Consider the following 23,677-nt stretch of genomic DNA (forward strand, 5'->3'; position numbering starts at 1 on the left):
CCAGAATCCTGAAGGGACTCAGTTGATATAAAGCAGAGAAAAGCAACAAATGTTCACATTTGAGCAGCTGGATCCAGTTTGGTATTTTTTTTATTTGTGAAATCACCTCATCAGTTAGCTGGTTGTTTTCATTCAGTAATCAGCATTTATCAGTGTGAACAACAGTTGCACTTTCAGTATCAGACTTGTCTTCAGTTTGAAAATATATGACAACATAAAAGTATTTCCATTTTAAGTGCAAATGATTTGGCCCTTTAGTGAATAATATTAAGGCTCACTTTTGTGTCTCTGTCAGTGCTTTAGAGACCCAAAAAAGCATTATTGATCATCATTAATCCAGTATTAACATTACTGTGAAGTAAAATAAAAGAGGAAAATGTCTCAATATGGCTTTAAACACAGCGGTGGCAGGGTTCTAGATGGACCGGGACCTGGCCTGTACTACAGTATATATTTTAAGACCTTCCTGAACTCAGTGACGACTTCCAAATTTAAGACCCAAACCTGACCTGTGGCTTCATTTAATCTATTACTGCTTGTGAGCTCACCAGGCTAACGCAGAATCTTGGCTACACTCTGTCTCCTACCATCTCCCCATGAGTGTTACATATCTACTCCCCAGACATGACGCACATGGACAGACGAGAAAAAAAAAAAAAAAAGTTTAATTCAGATACAATTTGCATTTTGGTTAATTTTACATTAAAGCACCGGTGATATATTCCTTCCCATAGACTTGATGACTACAGTAGTCAACATTTCATAGTAAGTGTATTTATAATTTGGATTTCCTTGAGTCTAGTTTTGTAGTGGATGAAAGTCTCAACAACTATACAAGATTGTTCTTGTCTAAAAACAAACTCACTACAGTTTGAGAGTTTTTTTTTTAGTTTTTTCAAGTATCTGAAAAACGTAAAAAAGCAGGATTATGTAAACTTTGAGCATTATTGAGGAGTGCCTGGTTTTAGACGAGTGCATTTACAGAGACATTATGGTTTGAACTTGAGGGCGAACTCCTCCAGCGCAGTCAGCAGCCTCTCCTCGTCCTGTGGTGTGGACCTGGAGGAGGCCAGCGGCAGGTGGGTCCCCACCGCTTTACGATCTGGAAGAAATTTTATGTAAATATGTGAGACAGCAGGAGGCACACTGAACCGCAAGAGTGTGTGAGACAAACATTAAGGGAGCTGATTAGCAAGCAGGGTCAATTTAAATGTAAAAGTGTTCTAAAAACACAAACTATTGTGCACTTACTATTTTTACTTCAACTAAGTAAAAGTACTAAGTGCTTAAACTTGAGTAACATTTCAATGCAGGACTTTTACTTGCAATGGAGTATGTTTACACAGTGGTATGCCTCCTTTTAGTCCAGTAAAGGATCTGAATACTTCCTCCACTGCTGATAGCATGCACTCTTAATATTTAACCTGCAGCACAGAACTTTTGTCTCCCTCTTCTGGCAGTGAGAGTCATTACACAAATACTGCCCATGTACTTGTGGCAATAGGCAGCGCCATGCTCCTTTGCTGTGCGTGTAATAAATTTACATTCTCAATTGGTATGTACTGCAAACTGCCTACTAAAATGCCGAGTCCAAATGTGGTCGTGGAAATTTTATGAATGCTCAGATTTCACGTGCTGTGACGTGATTTTCAGAAAAGGCAGTGGAAGGCAATGAAGTTATTAGAATTTAAGTCTCATAGAGCTTTTCTAATTTTCTAATATGTCTGAGGAATAGGTCAAAACTTCTTGGGTTTGATCCCTGGACCCTGCAGTCTACTTGTCAAAGCATACTTGGGCAAGACACTAAACCCCAAATTGCTTCCAATGCTGAGCCATCGGTGTGTGAATGGCTACTGTTCATGATGAGCAGGTGGCACCTTGCTGCCTGTGTGTGAATGGGTGAATGCTGGCTTGTGATATAAAAGCACTTTGAGTGGCCACTAAGACTAGAACAGTTCTATCTGGGCAGCTAGCGTACAGTGGGTTTATCAGAGTTTTTATGCTCAAAACAGCTGCCTGCTGCTGCTGGAAATGAGGTTGATGAGAGAGCACTAAGACAATAACATACAGTAAATGTGCTGCAAACCCAAACTACAGGCTAAAAGATGGTAAAATGATCTGTAGAGCTGCTGTGAGGCCAATTCTCAAAGCATTATTGTACCATAAGTTATGCTACCACTTCTATCATTTAGATGTTGAGACAACAGAAAAAAACGATGACAAGCAGGTTTCACAAAGTTCTAGTAAGACTGAATGTGATTTGGTTCTGACCCTGGAAGAAGAGTCCGCTCGGCTGCATTATGGCGGATGGAGACACAGCGAGCCACACCGCGGTGTCGGCCCCCATGGCCTCTGTCCTTAGTTTGGACTGCATCTTAGCGTGGAATGATGGCATGGACGTCTGGACAGCTACAGGGAGACAAACAAAACTGCAAATCACAGAAGCATTGTTTCATGTCACCTGTAAGTGTTACTCAGAGGTTAACACTTACAGAAATTTACTGAAAATTCACATATTTTAGTGTCAAGTGAATGCAGGAGACATGCTTGGTCACACAGTACACAGCACTGATTCTCTTTCACTGTTGGTGCCAATGGGGACCGTTTTTATTTACAATTTGTTTTTATTATTAATCAGAATTTATCATTATCATTATTATTACTACAGATTGTGTTTTCAACATAATCAGCTATATTAAAATTGCTCGTCAAAATAAAAAAACATTTAAACTTGATCTCAAGCATGAATACTGTGAGCACCACAAATACAATTCCTTTGCCCTGCATTGTACTGAGGCGGAGACTGAACTCCTAAAGATGGATATTTCAAAACATATAAAACCGAAACTACATCCATCAGTCTCCTCATTTTGCTTTCACTATCAATAAACAACTAAATGATCAGTTATTACAGTGTGTCTGATGTTTCAGATGACAAAATAATTCACATTTTGGCTACGCTACTCACTATACTGACAGAAAGAACAAGCAATTAGAGATTAGCACCTAATTTCAGATTGCTGTGTGTTGGTTTGTCAGGCCATCAAATGCACCCACCCTGATTCTGTAATCTACAACTCTTTAGATGAACCAACCCACAGTATACTGCTTTACTTCACAGAAGAATGTTGTATTTAATTAAATGCCACACAAGTCAGAACTACCACAGGCATCCTTAGCACATTAATTGGCCTTGGAACTTGAAATACAGCATAAATACACAGACAAAACAAGCAGTCTGAAGATGTCACTTCAGATTCATCTTGATTTTTATAAACAATGAACTGAAAAAGTACTCAACAGAAATAAAAGGAAAAATAATTCACTGTGTGGTGTTAAACCTCCAACACAGTGACCTCTAGTGGCAGTAAGGTGAATGAACCACAGCAGCTGTTGGACCACAGCTTTAAACAGATCCAACCATCTGTTTACCTGGTGTGTCTGCCCAGCCAGGGTGCATGGAGGAGAAGTGGATCTCTTTGTGCTGGGAGGCCCATCTCTCTGTCAGAATCACCTGCTGTCTCTGTCACAATGACAACACAACAACACTTAAACAAACACGCAGACACACCACAGTCATTCTTCTCTGGTGCTGCAAATCAGCCTCCATTACTTTGTTCTGAGCGTAGGCCATGGTGCCATCGAACGCCCCCTTCTCAAACTGGAGGTCGTCCACGTTCAGCTTCTGTGTGAGCATGCCGCCTGACGACACTGTGACCTGCGAGGAGACAGCAGCAGATGTGTGTCAGGCAGCAAAAAACATCTTTCACGTGTTTCAAAAATGTATTTGTGAATTGTTATCTTGACATCATCGAAAGTCAACACACCACTCTTGGGTCTTCAACCTTCTTCAGTGCAGGTATCAGTGCTGTGGTGAGGATGTAAGTACCTGAAAACAAAGGTAGATGATAGTTCAGCAACATTTAATCTGCACTATCTGCTGTAGATGACAACCCTGACTCCACATTTGTCGACCACTGAGTATCAAAACCTCAAACCCAGCTGTGACTGAAAATACAAAGTCATGTAAGTCTCTGAGTTCAGTTTCACACAGAAATTGAAGTCCTGTGTTTGACCCATTCATCCATCACAGCCAGCTCCAGATGCTCCCAACAGCTGCCATTCGACTGTTCTTACCCAGGTGCTGTTTCAGAATTTGTGGCTAAACTGTGGAGCTAGTATTTAAAAAGTCCTTACCGAGCGTGTTAGTGGCAAAGTTCTTCTCCAAACCCTCCTCAGTTAACTCTCTCTGGTTCACCATACAGCCTGCATTGTTAATCTGATGAGCAGAAAAAAGATGAACAGGTGATGAAGTTAATATACAAACCAGCGTGTGTATTAGATTAGATTTGATAAGTCTTTATTGATTTATTGAGAGAGAGAGAGATGTTGGGGGGGCGGGGGAGGGGTTGGGTGCAAACAGCAAATGGAGGTGCAAATAAGAACAAACGGAGCAAAAAAAATTACAACTGTAAAAGTTTACAAATGAACCCACACACGTGCACATGCCACCTACCAGCACATGCACAGTGTTGTTTTGGGAGAAGTTCTGGGCAAACTCCCACACCTGTCTCGCGCTGGACATGTCGACGATGTGGACGTGAACATTCTGGAAAGAAACGAGAAACATCAACACTGTGAAAGCTCTTTCAAAGAAGCCTGAATCAAACTTTCTGTTGTTCACTGCTGGTTCCTTGTAATACTGTTGATCTGAGAATTTCAAACCATTGTACCGTCGTAGCAATTCATATTTAATCTGATAAAATTTGACAGCAAATCAGATCAAGAGAAAAGGACATCTTGGTTCTCTTGCTGAGTGAGATGGCCGATTATGGCCATCCTGTTATTGATTAATCTATTAATTAAGAATTAGAATGAGGGGAGAAAGCACAGGTGAATAAAATAAAAAATCATCTTTTCATCCATATGAATGAAAAACCATTTACATTTATTCATTTGTCAGCCTCTCCAAAGCTATGTGCAAATGAGAGAATGATATACTGTGCCCCTGCAAAAGAGGCTATATTTTTTTTTAAAACAAAAACATAACTAAGAAAAATGTTTGACAAATGTCCCTGAAAGATGAAAAATAAATTGGTCCTCCCCCAACTCACATGCATCAGTGTAGCACATATTTGTTCAAGGAGTGGTTCTGTTGTCAATTAAAACTTGGTAACGAACAGAAACATTAACCAAAATTTACTCCATTTACAACTGTAATCCCTTAGCTTATTCAGTCAAAGGATAAGTAGTGCAGAATGTGTTTTTGATTCAAAGAAACTGTTTAGGAGAAGGCGCACAATGCCTTAAAATGTAGGCATAAAAATAAAGCAGGGGAATATATATATAATAACTGTAATAACAGAGTTGGGCTACATAATGAGATATACCATGAGATGAAAAGATGAATGTGCTGTACTGTTTATACTGACGTAGCTGCTTTATCTTTGGTTGTATTAAACCATTGGAAGCTGATTTGAACAAATGGCCAAAAAAAGCTCCAAATGAATGTCATGTTAATTTAAACACAAGATACTTGTGCTCAAAAAGAGGATTCATTCTCAGTGAAGAACCTTGGAGCTCTAATCTGCCTCTATACCTGCCAAAGAGCAGTGATTCCTAACACGTCTCTGGGGGTCATCAGGTGGAAACCTCCCTTCAACAGTGTTTCGCCTACTTAGTCCCACTACACCTCCAGGAGGTTAGGCAGTGAACTCCGGCGTCCCAGAGTCACCCCCCCTAGTGCCAGTTCACACTGCTCCTACACAATCCAAACAGCACCGCCACGTTCAACTGACCCAGAGATGCTCCAGGTAGTGGCCAGTACCGATGCTACCATTTAACTATTGCTAATGCTACTGCTAACCGCTAGGAAGAACAGAAGAAGACAATACAGTTCCGATGCTACCATTTAGCTAATGTTACGTGCTAACCGCTACCTGCTAAGAGGAACAGAAGAAGACAATAAAGCTAGATTCACCTATACTGTTAATGTTAATTGCTAGCTACCAATACTAACTGTTACGATACTATCATAGTCTCACCGCTTTAGCTATTGTTAGCTGCTACAATGCTACCACAGGCCTAGATGCCACATGTAACTGCCGATTGCCACACTACCATCATCTACCCCTGCCTCTCACCAACTGCACCAAGAAAAAGCGGGGTGGGAATACAAACCCTGGTTCGGGTAGGGGATAGAAAATAAAGAGGTAGAGTCAAAAGATGAAAGTAGGGATTGGATACAGACCCTTGTTCGGGTAGGGGGTGGAAAATTTAGAAGGTGCTGAAGGTGGAGGCCTAAACCACAGACTAGATTTAACAGCCTCTTCTAACATTTCCTTCAAGAAGCAGCAAACCCTACCATTTCCTTCAAAAAGCAAACAGAGCAGGAAAACAAACCCTAACATTTCCTTCAAGAAGCAAACAAAACAGGAAAACAACCAAAAAGATAAAAAAACAAGCCAACTCTGTGTCTTACCACGCAAACTCACCTGAACAGGCTGCATGGTCCCAAAGAGAGACTCTAGCTGGCCACACCCCCACCTTATCTAAACTTCCTGGTTCTCTTCCTATTGGCAGAGCGAGAAGATGGGGCGGGGAAAGCAGAGCAGAGGAGAGGTGTCTTGTTCAGACTTTAACCTCTTCTCTTGCCGGGTTAGGCATGCATGTCCTCTGCCCCCCCCCCCCCCCCCCCCCCCCCCAACGTCCCTATTTCACCCCCCAACTACTATTATTTCTCCTGATCCATATCCACTGACTAGACCTAGCAGCCTCATCTGACATCTCCCTCACTGTCTTTCTTAAATTTTGCCCATGCACTCCCAGCTCCCTCAACAGTGAAACAGCTGACCCTGCAACAAAACCTCTACACCCCACTTCAACCGGACAGACCCTGGTCTTCCATCCCCTCTGCTCAGATTCTGTCTTTAAATCTGCATACTTAGTCTTCTTCCTTTCATAAGCTGCCTCCACTGAATTTTCCCAAGGGACCTCCCAAGTCGACCTGCATTTGCCAATCATCAGCCCCTACCAGGCAGCCACCTACCTGCTTTCTCCCTGACTTAGCAGCTCTATTTTTCTCCCCCTCTCGAACAAACTGCACATCTAACCTCTCCTTTCTAGAACTTCCAGAATTCACCTGCTTCCTTCTCTCCTCAATGCCTGCGGCTAAGCTTCTCAGCACCTGATTATGCCGCCATGTATACCGGCCTTGTGATAAGCTAATTCTACAACCTGACAAAATGTGCTTTAAACTTGCTGTACCTGAGCAGAGTGGGCACGATTGATCGCCCTGTACCCAGAGACTTAGGTTCTGCGGGGTTGGCAACACATCGTATGTCGCCCCTATCAGAAATTTAATACGGCCTTCCTCCATATTCCACAGGTCCCTCCAACTAAGTTTCCTCTTCTCAACACCTTCCCAATTCAACCATTGTCCCTGTTTGGCTTGACCAACTGCTTTTGCCCCTCTTAACAACTCCTCCTGCCTACGCACCTGTTCCACTACAAGCTTTCTTTTCTCCTTTAGACCTGCTTTATTCCACAATGGTTTGCCTGGGCCAAGCCCCAAGCCTCCCCGGCCAAATTGAACATTTCCTACTATTTCTGCATGCCTAAGAGCTGCCTCTGCCTCCTGCACTGCTACCCTTGGGTTCCATTTCCTCCCCCCAGAAGGATTCGGAACCACATTGCTAACTAACATGTCCTTACTCCCAGATAATAAAAGTTCTGTCCTAACCTTAGTGCATTTAAACTCCTCTGTTAGACTGGATACTGGCAGCTGAAGCATTCCTTTCCCATACAAAGCTACATTGCTTAAGCACCTGGGAGCACCCAACCATTTTCTAATATAAGAGCTAACTAGCCTTTCCATTCTCTCTGCTACAGATAATAGGACTTCATATACTGACATTGGCCACATTAACCTAGGATACAAGCCAAACTGCAAGCACCACAACCTCAGTTTTCCTGGGAGCCCTGATTTATCTATTCTCTCCAGCCCTTCTGCAACATCCTTTCTAAATTGCACAACCTGTTCAACATCATTCAGGTCCACATTGTACCACCGTCCTAGACTCTTAACTGATTTCTCCCTAATTGTTGGGATTTCCTCACCATCTATAGCAAACTTCCTATCACTTACTTTCCCTCTGTATATTGAAATACTCCTTGACTTACTAGGCTTAATCTTCATACTAGCCCACTTGAGATTCTGATTGACTTTATCTAACAACCTCCTTGTACATGGCACTGTTGAAGTTAGCAGTGTCATATCATCCATATAAGCCCTAATTGGTGGAAGACGCATTCCATTCTGCCGTCTCTCTCCACCTACGACCCACTTGGAAGCCCTAATAATTACCTCCATAGCCATTGTGAAAGCTAGCGGGGACACTGTACATCCTGCCATAATACCAACCTCCAATCTTTGCCAGCCTGTTGTGAGCTCTGCAATACTTGCACACAGTCTGATGTCTTGGAAATATGCTTTCACCAAGTTAACAACTATCTCCGGCACTTTAAAGTAGTCAAAGGAACTCCAAATAAGGTTATGTGGCACTGACCCAAACGCATTAGCCAGATCTAAAAATACAACATTCAAGTCTCTTTTCTCCCTCTTAGCTGTCTGAATCTGATGCCAAATCATGCTAGTATGCTCTAAGCATCCCGCAAATCCTGGTATCCCTGCTTTTTGCACTGTCGTATCTATCATACCATTCCTTTCTAAGTATTTAGCCAGCCTCTGTGCTACGATACTAAAGAAAATCTTTCCCTCAACATTTAGGAGAGAAATCATCCGAAACTGGCTAAGGTCCGATGACTCCTTCTCCTTAGGGATGAAGACACCTCCTGCCCTGCGCCATGCTCTTGGAATACTTTGTTTCTCCCAAACTATTCTCAGGTATCTCCATAGTGTCCTTAAGATGCCAGGTGCACTCTTATAGACACGGTAGGGGACTCCATTAGGCCCTGGGGCCGAAGAAGCCTTTGCACGCCTAACCACCTCCACCACTTCTCTCCACCTAGGTGGGCTCACATCCATCTCCTGCTCCACTTCCCCTAATGGTGGCATGTCAGGTGGAAGACCTATGTTCCTATTCTCCTTTGAATCTGAATACGTCGACTTCAAATACTGTTCAATCTCTGATTTCGTTGCCTTAAGTTGCCCTCCTTTTTCTTGATTAAACAAGCCTTTCACAAAATTAAAGGGGTTCCTAAAAAATGCTGACCTTGCACGTTCCTTCTTCTTTCTCTTCTCCCTAAGGTGTTCTGCCCTTCTGAGTACTGCTAACCTGCTTCTCAGTTCCTCCTGCAACACCTTAATTCCCTCCCTTTCTTCTTCTGTCACCTTCCTCCACTGCTTTCTTAACTGCCTCCTTTCCTTTACTAACTTCTCTATTTCTCTTTGCCGCCTAGACTTGCCGACCTGCACCCTCTCGCCTTTCCTTTTGACAAGCACCCCAAATCTCTCTCGACCATAGGAGTAGATCACATCTCCAATTTTATCCAATTTCTCCACTACATCTCCTCTAAGCCTGCTTAATATGACTGATAAATCTCTATCAACTGCCTCCCACTCTTTGCTATCATTAGCCCTCGGCCACCTAACTCTAGCTTTCTGCTCCATGCTTCTCTCCTTGGCTGGCCTGTTGCCCTCAACACCAACTGCATCCCCTCTCCGTACCTCCTCCTCTCCAGGGATAGTGTTACTGATATCCTGCGAACTGTGGTTTTCTACCTGTCGCTGGACTTCATCCGACTGATTCGACTGACTTCTCAAGAAATACTGGTCGATGCGGCCACTCTGCCCTTCCACCGCTAAACACTTCCTCCTTCCCTGATGAGTTCTAAGGCCTCGGATTGATGTTATTTTCTGCCAGCCACATGGGCAAACTTGAAGCTTCTTTTCCTCTGCTGCACAACTTTTGCTCTCCTTAGTTGCCTTCCCTGTCACCTGAGTACTGCTACCTCTGGCCCTACGAGATGGGTCCGTGCCCCCATCCCTCACTGAGTCATGTATCCAAGGCATAGTCATATCCGTTATCCTGTTCGTTACCATGCAATCCACCTGTGAGTCATCTTCCACCCCTGCTCTCGCTGACTCTTGGGGTATTTTCCTTATATTGGTTGTAGCTAAGTCTGGTTGTAGCAAGGTTAAGGCTTGCCACTGCTGCCATGGGTTGCTAGCCCATACCAGCACCTGTGGGGTCTTTTCCCTCCTGTCAGCTGTCTTTCCAAGCAGTCACATGGTCTTTCCCATGTTGTCAGCTGCTCTATTCACAACAGTCACTAGCCAAGCTAGTTGTGAGTTAATTTAAACACAAGATACTTGTGCTCAAAAAGAGGATTCATTCTCAGTGAAGAACCTTGGAGCTCTAATCTGCCTCTATACCTGCCAAAGAGCAGTGATTCCTAACACGTCTCTGGGGGTCATCAGGTGGAAACCTCCCTTCAACAGTGTTTCGCCTACTTAGTCCCACTACACCTCCAGGAGGTTAGGCAGTGAACTCCGGCGTCCCAGAGTCACCCCCCCTAATGTAACATGTTAGAGCTGCACATGAGCAGAGCGCCTCACAGTCAGAACAACATTACACCCTCTATCATCTGACCCTTGATCCAGGTCAGGAAAAATATCCCAACTCCTGAGATTTCACCTTCAGGAAGGGCAACAGAGTACCGATCTCTCCTCTGGGACAGACAGACATGCAACAGATTTCTCACCTGATTTTTACTCTGTTCCACAATTTCACCTTTGGCTGCCTCTGCTCGCCCCTTGCTTCGACAGACCATGTGAACGGTTCCTCCTGCACACTCAAAAATAAACCTCATCAGTGGAGAAGCCAGCAGTAACTTCCATCACCTTAATGATTTGACCTCTCCTTGTAATTCTTGTCAGAAACAGGCTGTACCGATGAGGTGTCAATCAATGAATCAAAGTTCAGTGGTTAACTGCAAATGCAAGGCAGGGGGGTCTTCTTCTGTGGTCACGCTCGAACACTCACCTCTGTTGGCGATCTCCTGCGCTGTGGCTTTCCCTATCCCACTGTTGGCACCTGTTATGATGAAGGACCTCCCACTCAGGTTCACATCCAGGTCTGCTGGAGCAAAATGCTTCGCTGCAGCTTCATAGCCGCTCCTGTTCAAGTCAAAGGGCAGCACAGTGACTACACTACACACACATGGGCCATCCCATCAAAAACTTTCAATCTGAGAGGACGACAAAAACACTGCTTTTCAGCCATTAGCCCTTCCCACTACTGTTATGTATTTTATTCTTATTCTTAAAACATGGATATAGATCCATGATGGAGAGATATAGATGGAAGTGTTTATCAGCTATTCATGGTTAGAAACGAAATGAATTGAATCACTGATTAAGCTAAAGTGTCACACACTGACTGCCTCCATTTTTTTCTGTTTTATAACGAAGTAATGACATAAAGTTTAGACCGTCAGTCAGACAATTAAACGAGCAGTAGAAAGACCTCATTTGAGCTCTGAGAAAGGGTAATGAGCTTCTCTGTTACTTTTCGGTATTTTGTTGTTTCTGTTCAGAAGTGTGATATAACGCTTCTCTACAGCGTTGTGTAACCACTACTAGTTGCCTAACACCAATCGAAAGGATGTTTTCAAGGTTAATACTAACCTATACAAGGAAGATTACGCAAACGCTATGCAAACCATAAATACTACATGAGATTTTCACGACAATTGCAAGATCTCAGCAGAAGTGATACTCTCCACTTACTTTGTGTACTCCTGGAGACCTTTTACAAACCAAACGGCATTCCTGTAAATCGACATTTCTAACACAAGCTCCTCAATTTGACTGCAAACGGTCTCCCGTGAAGTCGCTGCACACAGTCCACTGTTTTTCTTTCATAAGAACTGTTGCTAGTTATGTAGTAAGAGGGGCGGGGAGTCACGTGTCTGACCACCGGAAGTAATTTTAAAATAACTCTATAGCGCCCCCGGTGGATGTCTATATCTGTTATGTCAACATCGACAAATATCCACTCGGCAGGCGATCTTTTCAGTTTAACGTATGAATTTTAGCTCGAGGAAAAGTTTTCGAAGATCTTTAAGTTTGTAAGTTTTATGTAACACAAAAGGACACCACGGAGATGGGATAGATAGCTACAATTAATATTTGTTTCACTAAAACTCGGCCAGTTGTCAGGATGGCCGAGTGGTCTAAGGCGCCAGACTCAAGGTAAATCCTTCCATTACAATGGGGTTTCTGGTCTCCGAATGGAGGCGTGGGTTCGAATCCCACTTCTGACATCACTTTTGGTAGTTTTTGGAATTCATGATTTGTATCTTTTTGTAACTACGGGGACTCGTACGGTAAGACTAACTCCCTGTCATATTTAATAAATAATTAGACAATAAAAAAAGAAACTAATTGAAACTTGATTGGTCAATTGTCATGTTCCGAGGCGATTGAACAGGTAAATGTCCTAAATGTTAGAACAAATGAAAACTGTGTCCTCTAAAGAGAACAGAGGAGAAGAAGAAAATGCTTACAGCACCTGGTATTCCCAGGCGGTCTCCCATCCAAGTACTAACCAGGCCCGACCCTGCTTAGCTTCCGAGATCGGACGAGATCGGGCGTGTTCAGAGTGGTATGGCCGTAAGCTCTGGCTTCATGGATACACGAACATTTTATAGCTGACATGATGCCAACATGATGCCTCAATATATCCAGTGACCATATTAACTTGCTTTCTATTCTCGTCTCTTCAAGTTCTGGCTATATTCTATTTGGTATTTGTCAGTATATCCCAATAAAAGTATAACAATGAGTTGACCTCCTTAGCAAGTATCATCAGTGCAGCCTAGGAATGATATGAGTTGTTTAGACGTCTTTTATGACTGGCAGCCAAACTAAAGTCTGTTTTAAAGTGACAAGCCCGATGTTACTGATAGAAAACATGATCACTTTACTAAACTAATGACCTCAGTGGCGATCTCAAATTCTGTGGCACTCATATAACATTATTAAAGCTATTTGTTTTTCTTTACAACAATTAAGTCTATAATTATAAAAATGATTTGGCACCAGTCAAACAGCCTTCCAGCCGCTAATCAGGCACAATTGTCAGGATGGCCGAGCGGTCTAAGGCGCCAGACTCAAGGTGTTAAACCTTCCTAAGCACGGGACTTCTGGTCTCCGAATGGAGGCGTGGGTTCGAATCCCACTTCTGACAATAGCTTTTGACTGTGTACCAATAGTTGTTTAATCAGACCTACAGGGGTAGTTAAAGACCACGCTCACAGGACTTTTTTATGTTTTTTTTTTCTTGGCACACTGAATAGAAGTGGATGAGAACAGCAAGAGGAAAAACTCCTTTACAGTCAGAGTAAAAACAAATATCCATAAGCTGATGTAAGTTAAGTATGAATAAAGAATAAAATAAAATAATATTTATTTATGGCATGTGTTGTTAATCACATGTAAAACAGTGAATATGTAAAAAAAAACAGCTTATTAAGATAACAACATTAAAACGTTATTGATCCCAATGACTGACATTAAGGAACAGGATACAGTTACAAAAAACAAAAAAAACAAAAAACAAATACAAGTAGCAGAAAAATCAGTTACAAAGCAAGTATTTACAATATATACATTTACATAAAGTAGATAAAATGTATGTGTAAAACCAGTTCTGCACGGGCTAAAGCTTGAGACTTCTCCTCCTCTAGCAATTGAGTTCTGCTCAAGATTAATCATTATATGGAAGTGACCACTCCAGGTATTCAGGTGGGAGAGGTGTTCTCCTGTGTCCCCCACGGCAGTGAGGTGGGGCGTCTACCTGCAAGAGCAAGGATGGAGCTGGTCCCTCTCTCCCGTGTCCGTGTCAGGCTGTGAGCGGGCTCCTGCTCTCATCATTTGGGCTGGAGGTCAGATCACAGCCCGTGACCGCCCCCCCCCCCAGAGACACTGGGACTTTCTCCGTCATTCACCTCCTCCGCCTGAACGGCCTCAGACTCCCACTCCAACATGTTGTCAGATTCAGCGTCTTTATCGTTCGTTTGCAGAGTAGTCGCAGTTGTCCGTGCGTTTCTTCCTCATTACCTCTTTATTGAACGAAAAAGTCGTGCCCCCGAACAGCCCAACTGTTGGTGGAGACTCTACTAACGAAAAACAATCGTTAATCCGGCGAAAAAAAAACACAAACACGCAGAATTTACACGAAAAAAGAAAAGAGGAGGCACACTGCGCGCGTCCCCGCCGCTCAGGGTGATCGAGCCGCAATGAACAGCAGCAACCGCCCCTGTTTTTTATGGTTTTTACCATACACCGGGTCTCCAAATATATGTTCAGTCACCATGTTGTTTTCCCTTCTATTCTCACTAAATGCTCGCATTAAAAAAAAAATATATATATATATATATATATATATATATATATATATATATATATATATTCAATGTCAGCAAGTCTCATTAAAAGAATTCAGGGTTCAGGGTTTTATAGCCTTAAGTGACCGGAAGTGATCCACACAAGCTGTTTATAATGTCACATACTAACACATCACAAAAGTTCTGAAAAGTGTTGAATTTCATGAATCTATATGTTGTTACGGTCAGCAAAAGAAGATCAAAACCAGCAATGATTTGGTCCTTCTAACGAGTATTCTCTGTGTATACATAGCCTACTAAAGTAACAAATAAATAAAATACAAGTACTAACCATAATTTGATCAAAAATAATGTGAGGATTAAACCGCTATTTAGAAAACTAGAAAGTGAGATTTAGTTCTTCACAAAGCATCTTCAACATTATGACAACAGAAAATGGTTCACATCATGTCATACATGCACATATCAATCATGAATTACAAGTACAACCACAAAAGAAAAGACATTATAATTAAAGACAGACATTTGACAGCAAAGTGCTCCAACAATCGTACATTGCAAGTGGCACAAACCTCATATCACCAGGATTTGTTTCACAGACCTGTATTAGAAGTTATGATCTCTGGGGCAGATGACGTATCTCCATCCTGATGGTAACAGCTTGTATTCACCACAGAGGGGGTGTGTCAGATAGACAATATGATAAGTGGGCATACAGCTTCCAGGTCTTAAAAATGAGCCCAGAGCAAAAGTGCCTCAAATCAGCACTCTTTCTAATTGCCAGCAAGGGGCGAGTCAACTGCTTGCAAAAGAAGTCATATTGTATGTAAGCTTATGAGAAAATGACCCCACTTCTCACTTGATTTATTATCTCAGTAAACAGTTTCTCAATTAATTTATAGTCTCAGTTGCTAGTTTTAATTCTTCAACACAACCTTCATTCAACATTCATTGAGTAAATTATGGTCCTATTTAGAGTAATACAGGTGATAAAACAGGCTTTATAAATCTTAGTGAATAATAAGCATAATAAATAATCCTTCAATGAAAAGTGAAAAATCAAAAGTCACAGCCGATGGGTTCCAAGATTGAGAGTGCAAAAGTGTCTCTGACTCTTATATACTTACACCAACATAGTCAAGAACACACACACACACACACACACACACACACACACACACACACACGCTGTTGAGAGGAGGAGGCGGGCTGATCATGATACTGTGGGGACAACTGCCTTCTTCCTAAACCTTCTGCTTTACATAAATCTGCATGTTTTTCAGATACGCATACAGAGCATCTGATTGCTTGATGACTTATAATGGCAGAGCTACAAACTTCAAAGATATCATAATCAAAAGGTCATGAGAAAGCACTTGGCAACAGAGGCGAGGAAAATCTTCCTTTTAACAGCCAGAAACCTCAAGCAGAACCAGGCTCTGGGAGGGAGGGAGGGGTCAGAGGGTGGACAGAGATGCAATTGCAGTGGCAGTGACAATTAAAGTGATAATATAATATTAGAGGATTAGTTTTGTGGAAACAAAGGGAATATGAGAGTATTTTCACTTCATTTCACAATTGGGTCTGAATTTGAGCTGAATTTGTACTGTCATAAATGAGTGTGAACAGAAGCTGTGGATGATTTCCCTTGACATCCTCAATGTTTTTCAGACTGTCTCACAGCTTTTTTGTGTTTGATATCAGACCTCAAACAAGAAAAAAATAATTATCAAGGATTTAAAAAAAATGCTTAATAATTTCTCAGCAGTTGAGCAAACTGCCAATGAAGACAAAACATACAGTATGCAAAACCTAATTAGAATATAGGCTAGATTTTTCATCAGGAGTAGTGGTGTTGATGGTTTTATATTCATTTAACAGGATATAGTGTATTTCAGTTAATGTTGCTCTGGCCAGAAACATGAAGTGTACAATAGGATAATGATCTTCCACTACAGTGTCACAGGACAGAAGAACAGCTATGGAAAGGGTCAGCAGCGAGATTAATCATGTCCTAATTAGAACACTGACAAGACAAAAGTTATGTTCTTTTCCACCTCCTTAATAATGATATTTTAATCCAGGAGTTTAAAAAAATGATGTAGTCACTGAATTTAAATATCTTAGTGGAATAATTGATCTAAATCTTAATGTTAAGAAACTAATAAAAAATGGTAATAATAATGTAACTAAGCCAATTCAGCATCATTATTTACTGGAAAAAAGCGTCTGAACTTTGAGGATATAAGCTGATATTCAAATGTGTGTCTTGTGTACACAGGACATTTTAAATTGCTCCTCCTCCTTTATGTGACTTTGTTAATTGCGTTCAGAAATCTTTTAAACATCCACATTTCTTCTTTAAGAGATTGTGCCGTATCCACATCATCCGACACTCACACACAGACTCTACTGCCAAACTGGCTTGTTTTGTGTTGGACAAGACCGCTCAAACCTCTGGTTGGAGGTATGCTACCACTAGTAACTTCTAATTGGCCAACGTCGTTGAAGGGTTGGGACATATCGCTGCCTGTTGCTTCAGCATGCTACTGACAGCGCTTCAGACAGCGTTTGTGTGGACGGGATTTTTTTTAGACAGATGGAGGAAACATCCCGCTTTAAAAATCACCCTGTAGTGTAGACTGGGCTCAGTCAAGCCCACAACAGCGCAGCACCTCCCCACGTGAGGACGCACCTGTGCAGCGTGTGGATCTAATTAAGCGGGTTTAATGGCTCGGCTGTGCAGCGGTTCCTCCCTCTCAGTCGGCATCCTTTGTCTGGTCTGGTGGCAGAGAGAAGCCGAGCGGACCGGAGCGCTACCATGACGTCCGCACTGATGGCTTGGGTTTGGACCGGATTAACACTAGCCCAGCTCAACAACGCAGGACGTCACCGATATGAACTCGGTAGATTTGCCGGCCAGGATGAACTTCCTGACGGAAGCGAGCAGCTGTTTGATGCGGCTCCGAAAGACGCAACAGACCGAAGTTTCCCAGCGCCGGTTTGGACTTTCCTCCAAGGTGAAGCCATGAGTCCCCGTTTCAATAATTCATCTGAAGGTGAGAGGTCTTGACACACCATGTTAGACAAAGATTAACTATTTTCGTTAAACAGTACAAATGTAAATGTAAGCCAGAACTGCATGGCACTGTGCCAGGTTACCGACATGCTGATTGGTGGGCGGCGCCGTGCGCACCTTTATAGTCTGGTAGGTGGCCTCACCTCGCCCTCTCCCTACAGGTCCGTCTCCCTGTGGTGGTGGCCGCAGCTTGGCGTGGCAGAGCTCAGTGTCTGGCTTGGCACGACCGTTTTTTTTTTTTTTTTTTGGCGTGCTGGACGTCGCGGCGCACCTCTGGCCCAGATATTGACGGAGCGGCTGGCTGGCGCTTTGCAAGACGGGTTGCTCCGCTCTAAGATGGTCTGAGTGCGCCTTGTGTCCGTGTGATTTGGCCACACGGCTGGCTGAGATGCGGAGCCTCTGCTTGGCGTTATGCCTGCTGTTGAAGCCCAAGTGAAGGCTTGGCTCCCAATTAGGCCGCAAAATCGCCTGCATGAGTTAATGCTTTCATTTGGGTTACTTAAGTTTATATTGTGTAAATTAATAGGCTATTTCGTATTTAAGTTTGTGTTTTTTATTGATTGCTTATCTGGTGTGAATGAGTGTTTGTTGTCTGTCAACAGTGAAACAAACATTTCATGGCACAGTTGTAACTGTTTTTTGTCAGACAGGCACTGTGGTCCAGGCTGCAGTCCAATTCCCTGGTGGTGGTTTCTTCACAATCCTCTTTTTGGTTGGTGTGCAGTGTCATGGGTGGTTAGTTTAAAGGACCCTTCCCTCTTTTCGTTTGCTCCCTGCTGCCGTGGTAAATCCAGGTCTTGCCCCTCTTTTCTCTAATTTCCCTGCCTGAATGCTAGTGCTATAGTTACTGCAGTCATTCCTGGTGACACTATTTTTTTTTAAACATTATTTGAAAAATAATTTTGTTAAGTAAACTTTATTTGGAACACATCCTCTTCCCCTGGTGATTTTTGGAACTGTTTTACTAGCTTTATAATGAGGATAATGTCCTGTGGGTGAAATTCCCCCAGGTGGCGCTGTCACAACAGCTTAACTCTCCCCACTCACGTCACATAAACACAGTGTCATGGTGTTATGCAGTATTTTAATCAGTTAGTACTGTATTTTGATTTTCCATTTACAGAGAAATTAATTTCCTGAAAAATGTTCTGTTGATCACTTTGAATTCATTCTCTGGACAAAATTATCCTGCATGTCTCCTTGTGTGCCCAAATACTTAACTGGCCTGTCTGTCAAAACCTGTTAATGAAAATCCTTTTAGAAGGTGGCTCATTTTAGTCAAAAATTAACAGCTTCATAAAGAAGAACCAACACAAATTAAAATATTCAAACATGATAAAAACCAAACATGCTGGTAAAACAATACATCAGCCTTCGCACCTCAGAGCAGAATCTCAGAATCTGTTGTGAATTTCCTCCATTTGATGCATTTCATGCTGTTATCAAGATGTTGCTAAAGCTTCATTAGTGGATAAACTTGATAACATTTCCTTTCCTGTCCCAGGCTGGTTTGCTCAAAAGAGAGTTCAATATTTTGGAAAATGACTTGTTTACTTTCTTGTTGGGAGTTAGATGAGGATTGAAATGAAGCTGCAGCCAGCTAACTCAAACGATGCGTCCTTGGTGAGCTTTGGATGTGGCACTGGGCAGATTTTCTTCAGGCTATTTCCAGTCTTTGTGCTAAGCTAACAGTCTTCTGGCTGTAGCTTTCTATTTAGCATCCAGACATGAGTAGTATTGTTCTCATCTGACTGTGGCAAGAAAGCAAATAATAACCTGGCATCATTGCCCATATGTTTTTCTGATTTCAGGGAATGGAAGGAGTCCACCAACATCAGATTTCAAGCAGCCACACTATCGCTGCAGTAACGGAACACTTTCCCTGCGCTTTTCACTCATCCGATACTCAAATCTGCGTCTGGAAGGTGTGTTTAATTGGCAACGTGGTTTTGCCTTTAGAAAGTGGAATGATAGCTGCTGTCAGGAACGTAATGTTTCTCCAAATGTTTTTCCACAGACGGGACGCGCTTGTTGTCACTGCCTGACAGGTGTGACAGTTCCATTCATATGTACAGGTGGTGGTTGCTGGCGAAGCTTCATACTGGCTGCCACACAGCAATACAGGTAAAAAGTTCATTTCTTTGTCCAAACTAATGAGTACTAGTTCTCAGGCTCCACCTCCCGAAGGTATTTCTAGCACCATGATACCATGCGTGAATTGTGTGCAACTTCTTGTTTCTTCCACTCAACCAGCATCTGAAAGAGTTAGCTGTATGTTGGATTTGGCCTTGGGATTTACGCCAGACTTGAGCTTTTTAACAAACTGTGACAATTGTGAGTGTGAACCACTGAAACTCCCAATACATTGTATCATTTAAATGAGAAACTGTGCCGAGTTACGTCCATGTGGTTGGATGAATTGAAAATATAGAGGGAGTGCTGATCTGTTCTACAAAGGTTTCTTGTTCCTTTTGCCTTAAACTGCAAGTGACAAAATTATTAGACTGCTCTGACACAAGAAGAATCTCCTCATGGGTTTGCTGATGGCTTGTGTGGTGTTTTTAATGTATAGATTTAAGTATATTTTCTTTGTGCAAAAGACATGCATTGAATATCGACTTGTGTTGAACCTCGTGCTGCTGTAGCCTTTATGGCAGTCCAACAACATTAAATGTAGAGTTGCTGGCAGTTCTACAGAATTGTCACTAATTACCCTCTTGACTTTATGTAAGTGACACTGCTGGCACTTATTCAGATAGTTAGCTAATGTTAAATTATCAAATGAAATGCGGTGTTCCCCAGGGGTCAATTTTAGGTCCAACCCTTTTTAACCTATACATGCTACCACTTGGAAATGCCATCAGGAGGCACGGCATCAACTTTCACAGCTATGGAGATGACACACACCTTTACATCGCCGTGTCTCCAGATGACACAGGACCAATTGATGTCCCTTTCAACTGTATTTCAGACATTAAATCCAGGGCGGCAGACAACTTTCTACAGCTCAACCAGGACAAAACTCAGGTTTTAGTTATTGGTACAGGAGACCAGAGACAGAAACTGGCTAGCAAATTACAAGCTGTCTCTTTTAGCCCATGTCAACAAGTTAAAAATCTTGGTGTAACATTTGACGCAGAATTGAATTTTTAGGCTCATATAAAGGACGTCACAAGAAAGAACATTGCCAAGGTCTGCCAGTTTCTCTCTCAAGCCAATGCAGAGACACTTATTCATGCTTTTATTACAGGATTGATTGCTGCAATGCTCTTATGTCTGATCTCCCAAAAAAGACTATTTTCCAACTACAATTACTCCAAAACGCCGCCGCTCGAATGACCAAAAAGAGAGCTCACATTACACCGATTTTAAAGTCTATGCATTGGCTTCCTGTGCCTTTTTTAGAATAATTTTATTGGTTTTTTTGAAGCTCTTAATGGTCTTCCTCCTTATTTATCTAACTTGCTTTTAGCCCCCAGGTCTTCTGGGAGTGGCCTTTTAACTGCACCCAAATGGGGAGGCATCTTTTTATTACTATGCCCCCCGTTTATGGAATGGGCTGCCTGAAGATCTGAGGGTGACATTGTAATGTTAATAGTTTCAAAAGCAAATTTCAGACCCATCTTTTTAGTTTGGCCTTTAACTAAATTTTTTTTTTATCTGTTAGGTATTTTATTTTAATTAACATTTCAAATTTATCCCCTGTGTTTCATTTCTTTTTAATTCAAGATGGCTTTGCCTGAGTACTTAGTTTGAGATGTAATGGGAGTGCTGATTGTATGTGGGTGGGTTCTTCTTTATTTTCTTTCTTTTATTGGAAAGCACTTTGTGCTACATTTCCTTTTGTATGAACATTGCTATACAAATAAAGTTATTATTATCCCCAGACTGGAGATGGAATTGGTTTCCGCCCGTTGAAACTGCATTACTTTGACCGTCTGCTGAAGGAGAACATGACGGGCATGGCTGTTTGCGAGAATCCAAAAATGTCAGCACCAGCAGCGTCACCAGTGGTGACTTGTGGAACAACACATGTCACTGTGAAGCTGCCTGGTGAAACAAAAGTGAGGAAAGTGAAAGATCTTGGTAAGGACCAGGAAGTAATAACATTAAAGATGGATTAATCAACCCATAAACAGGCCATCAGAGGGACAGCTGTAATACATTATTGCCTTAGGAAGCTCTAATGCATAATACAGTGCCAGTTGACAGGCAGCAACATTATCCAATTAAAACTGCTTCTGTCCTGCTCTACTTTCAGCTCTGGTTTGGCCTCTGACAAACTACTGAGGAAAATGTCTTGCTCTTCCGCTGCTTCATGTTCCACTTCCTTCAGTAACTAGTCTCTAATTTTGTCTGTTTGCTTTTTTGGTAGAGTTTCTCACTAATGAAAGACACACTGTTCGACAACTAAGGACCCACGGTGCATTATTTGTGGACATATCAAAGTCACCAGACCAGGTAAATCAAATGCAAAACAAGTTGAAACTCATTGTTCAATAATTTGGTGTGAAAACTAACCTGAAGTATCTTTACAGGATTCTGCCTTTGAACTGATTTATGTTGACTCTAGTGGGAAACTGTGCACGATGCTCGCAGCTTGTTCCCCTATGTTGCCTCAAAGATTTGGAAGGCATCATGTTAGGAGATCCCTGGAGGAACCAGATTTTTTTGACCTATGGGGCTTTGATGAAGAACCAACAGGAACATTTGATCCGGAAACAACCCAGACGACAGCACCGACGACAGGCAGCTCAACAACTGATACAGACACAGACACAACAGAGGAAACTGTTGATGCAGATATTTACGAGTTGTGGGACTTTGAAGAAATTCCTGAAGTGCCCTTCACTGGAGGAGACACAGACATCCCAGAGTCTACTGCTTCCACAACAACAGTGGACTCCACTGCTGTTTCTTCCACGACAGCCATCACAATGTCATCCTCAACAACAGCCACCACTGCAAGTGCCACTACAACGCCTTCCACAACAACGACCACGACCACAACAACGGCCACCACTGCATCTTCTGCCACAACTGCCACCAGCACAACTGCCGCTACAACGCCTTCCACAACAACGGCCACCACTGCATCTTCTGCCACAACGGCCACCAGCACAACTGCCGCTACAACGCCTTCACCAACAACGGCCACTACCACGACAACGGCCACCACTGCATCTTCTGCCACAACTGCCACCAGCACAACTGCCGCTACAACGCCTTCCACAACAACGGCCAGCACTTTATCTTCTGCCACAACAGCCAGCAGCACAGTTGCCACTACAATGCCTTCCACAACATCGGCCACCACTGCCTCTTCTGCCACAATGCCCACCACTTCATCTTCTGCCACAACAGCCACCAGTACAACTGCTACTACAATGGCTACCACCATGTCTTCTGCAGCACCCACCACATCACCACCAATCTCCACCAGCAGTGCCTCCACCACCATAAGCACTACATCCATAACTACAAATAGTGCCTCCACCACAACAGGGTCCGGCACCACTGCCTTCACTACCATGACAGATACTACTTTCACGATGCCACTGTCAAGTGCTCCATCCACAACCTGGCAAGCCCCAACCATGACTTCTTCCTTCACTACTTCTAGCCTTGGCTCAACAACCACCAATGGCGCCTCCTCCTCCACCACGATGAGCACTGCCTCCTCCACTATGACAAGCACCACATCGATGCCTACCAATCATGCTTCTTCGACCACAACAAACGCTGGCTCGATGACTACCAGCAGTGCTCTCTTCACCACAAATAGCGCCGCCTCAACCACTACCACCATTGGCACCTCCTTCACCGCTACAAATGCTGGCTCAACGACTATCACCAGCGGTGCCTCCTCCACCACTACAAATGCCATCTCGACGACTACCACTAGTGGCATCCCCTCCACCACTACAAGCACCGTCACAACTGCCTCCACTACCACCACCAGCAGTGCCTCCTCCACCACAAATAGTGCTGCCACGACAATCACCCTCAGCGGTGCCTCCTCAACCACGACAAACACTGGCTCAACTACTATCAACAGTGGCACCTCCTCCACCACAACAAATGCCATCTCCACGACAACGTAAAAAGGGCTGAAAGTGTGCAGCTGACGAATGGAAGTGGAACGATGGTATATTTATCAATAAATGTAAAAATAAAGTACTGAATGCATATTGAAATAAAAATTAATGTTGGCAATTCAAACAT

The 23,677-nt window shown here is 42.8% G+C and overlaps 2 protein-coding genes and 3 non-coding genes across 5 annotated transcripts; 3 read left to right on the top strand and 2 right to left on the bottom strand.

The window, feature by feature from the left end:
- Positions 1-72: 72 nt before the first annotated feature.
- On the bottom strand, positions 73-11,882 carry dhrs12 (dehydrogenase/reductase (SDR family) member 12). The gene is made up of 10 exons (XM_041950617.1): positions 11,753-11,882; positions 11,007-11,140; positions 10,726-10,808; positions 4,517-4,609; positions 4,198-4,279; positions 3,828-3,889; positions 3,614-3,718; positions 3,433-3,523; positions 2,272-2,409; positions 73-1,102 (listed from the first exon to the last, which is right to left on the bottom strand). The coding sequence occupies exons 1-10, from the start codon at positions 11,806-11,808 to the stop codon at positions 990-992; spliced, it is 957 nt and encodes a 318-aa protein (XP_041806551.1). The 5' UTR covers positions 11,809-11,882; the 3' UTR covers positions 73-989.
- Positions 11,883-12,179: 297 nt separating this feature from the next.
- Positions 12,180-12,288, top strand: trnal-caa. The gene is made up of 2 exons: positions 12,180-12,217; positions 12,243-12,288. It is a non-coding gene; the product is annotated as a tRNA-Leu (tRNA).
- Positions 12,289-12,524: 236 nt separating this feature from the next.
- LOC121616738 lies at positions 12,525-12,643 on the bottom strand. Its single transcript, XR_006007358.1, has one exon. It is a non-coding gene; the product is annotated as a 5S ribosomal RNA (ribosomal RNA).
- A 461-nt stretch (positions 12,644-13,104) lies between these two features.
- Positions 13,105-13,214, top strand: trnal-caa. Its single transcript has 2 exons — positions 13,105-13,142; positions 13,169-13,214. It is a non-coding gene; the product is annotated as a tRNA-Leu (tRNA).
- Positions 13,215-22,389: 9,175 nt separating this feature from the next.
- LOC121616289 (cell wall protein DAN4-like) lies at positions 22,390-23,556 on the top strand. The gene has a single exon (XM_041951013.1). The coding sequence runs from the start codon at positions 22,390-22,392 to the stop codon at positions 23,554-23,556; it is 1,167 nt and encodes a 388-aa protein (XP_041806947.1).
- Positions 23,557-23,677: the final 121 nt, after the last annotated feature.

Source organism: Chelmon rostratus, chromosome 13 (assembly GCF_017976325.1).
Source record: "Chelmon rostratus isolate fCheRos1 chromosome 13, fCheRos1.pri, whole genome shotgun sequence".
NCBI classification, from domain to species: Eukaryota; Metazoa; Chordata; class Actinopteri; order Chaetodontiformes; family Chaetodontidae; genus Chelmon; species Chelmon rostratus.

What these genes read in the sequence shown, in the direction of transcription:
- dhrs12 (XM_041950617.1), bottom strand. Translation starts at nt 11,808, where the DNA reads ATGTCGATTTACAGGAATGCCGTTTGGTTTGTAAAAGGTCTCCAGGAG. An exon ending in GCAGGAGATCGCCAACAGAG is followed by an intron (nt 10,809 to 11,006) that starts GTGAGTGTTCGA and finishes TTGAGTGTGCAG; the next exon opens with GAGGAACCGTTCACATGGTC. An exon ending in CTTTGCCACTAACACGCTCG is followed by an intron (nt 3,890 to 4,197) that starts GTAAGGACTTTT and finishes CTTTGTTTTCAG; the next exon opens with GTACTTACATCCTCACCACA.
- LOC121616289 (XM_041951013.1), top strand. Translation starts at nt 22,390, where the DNA reads ATGTCATCCTCAACAACAGCCACCACTGCAAGTGCCACTACAACGCCT.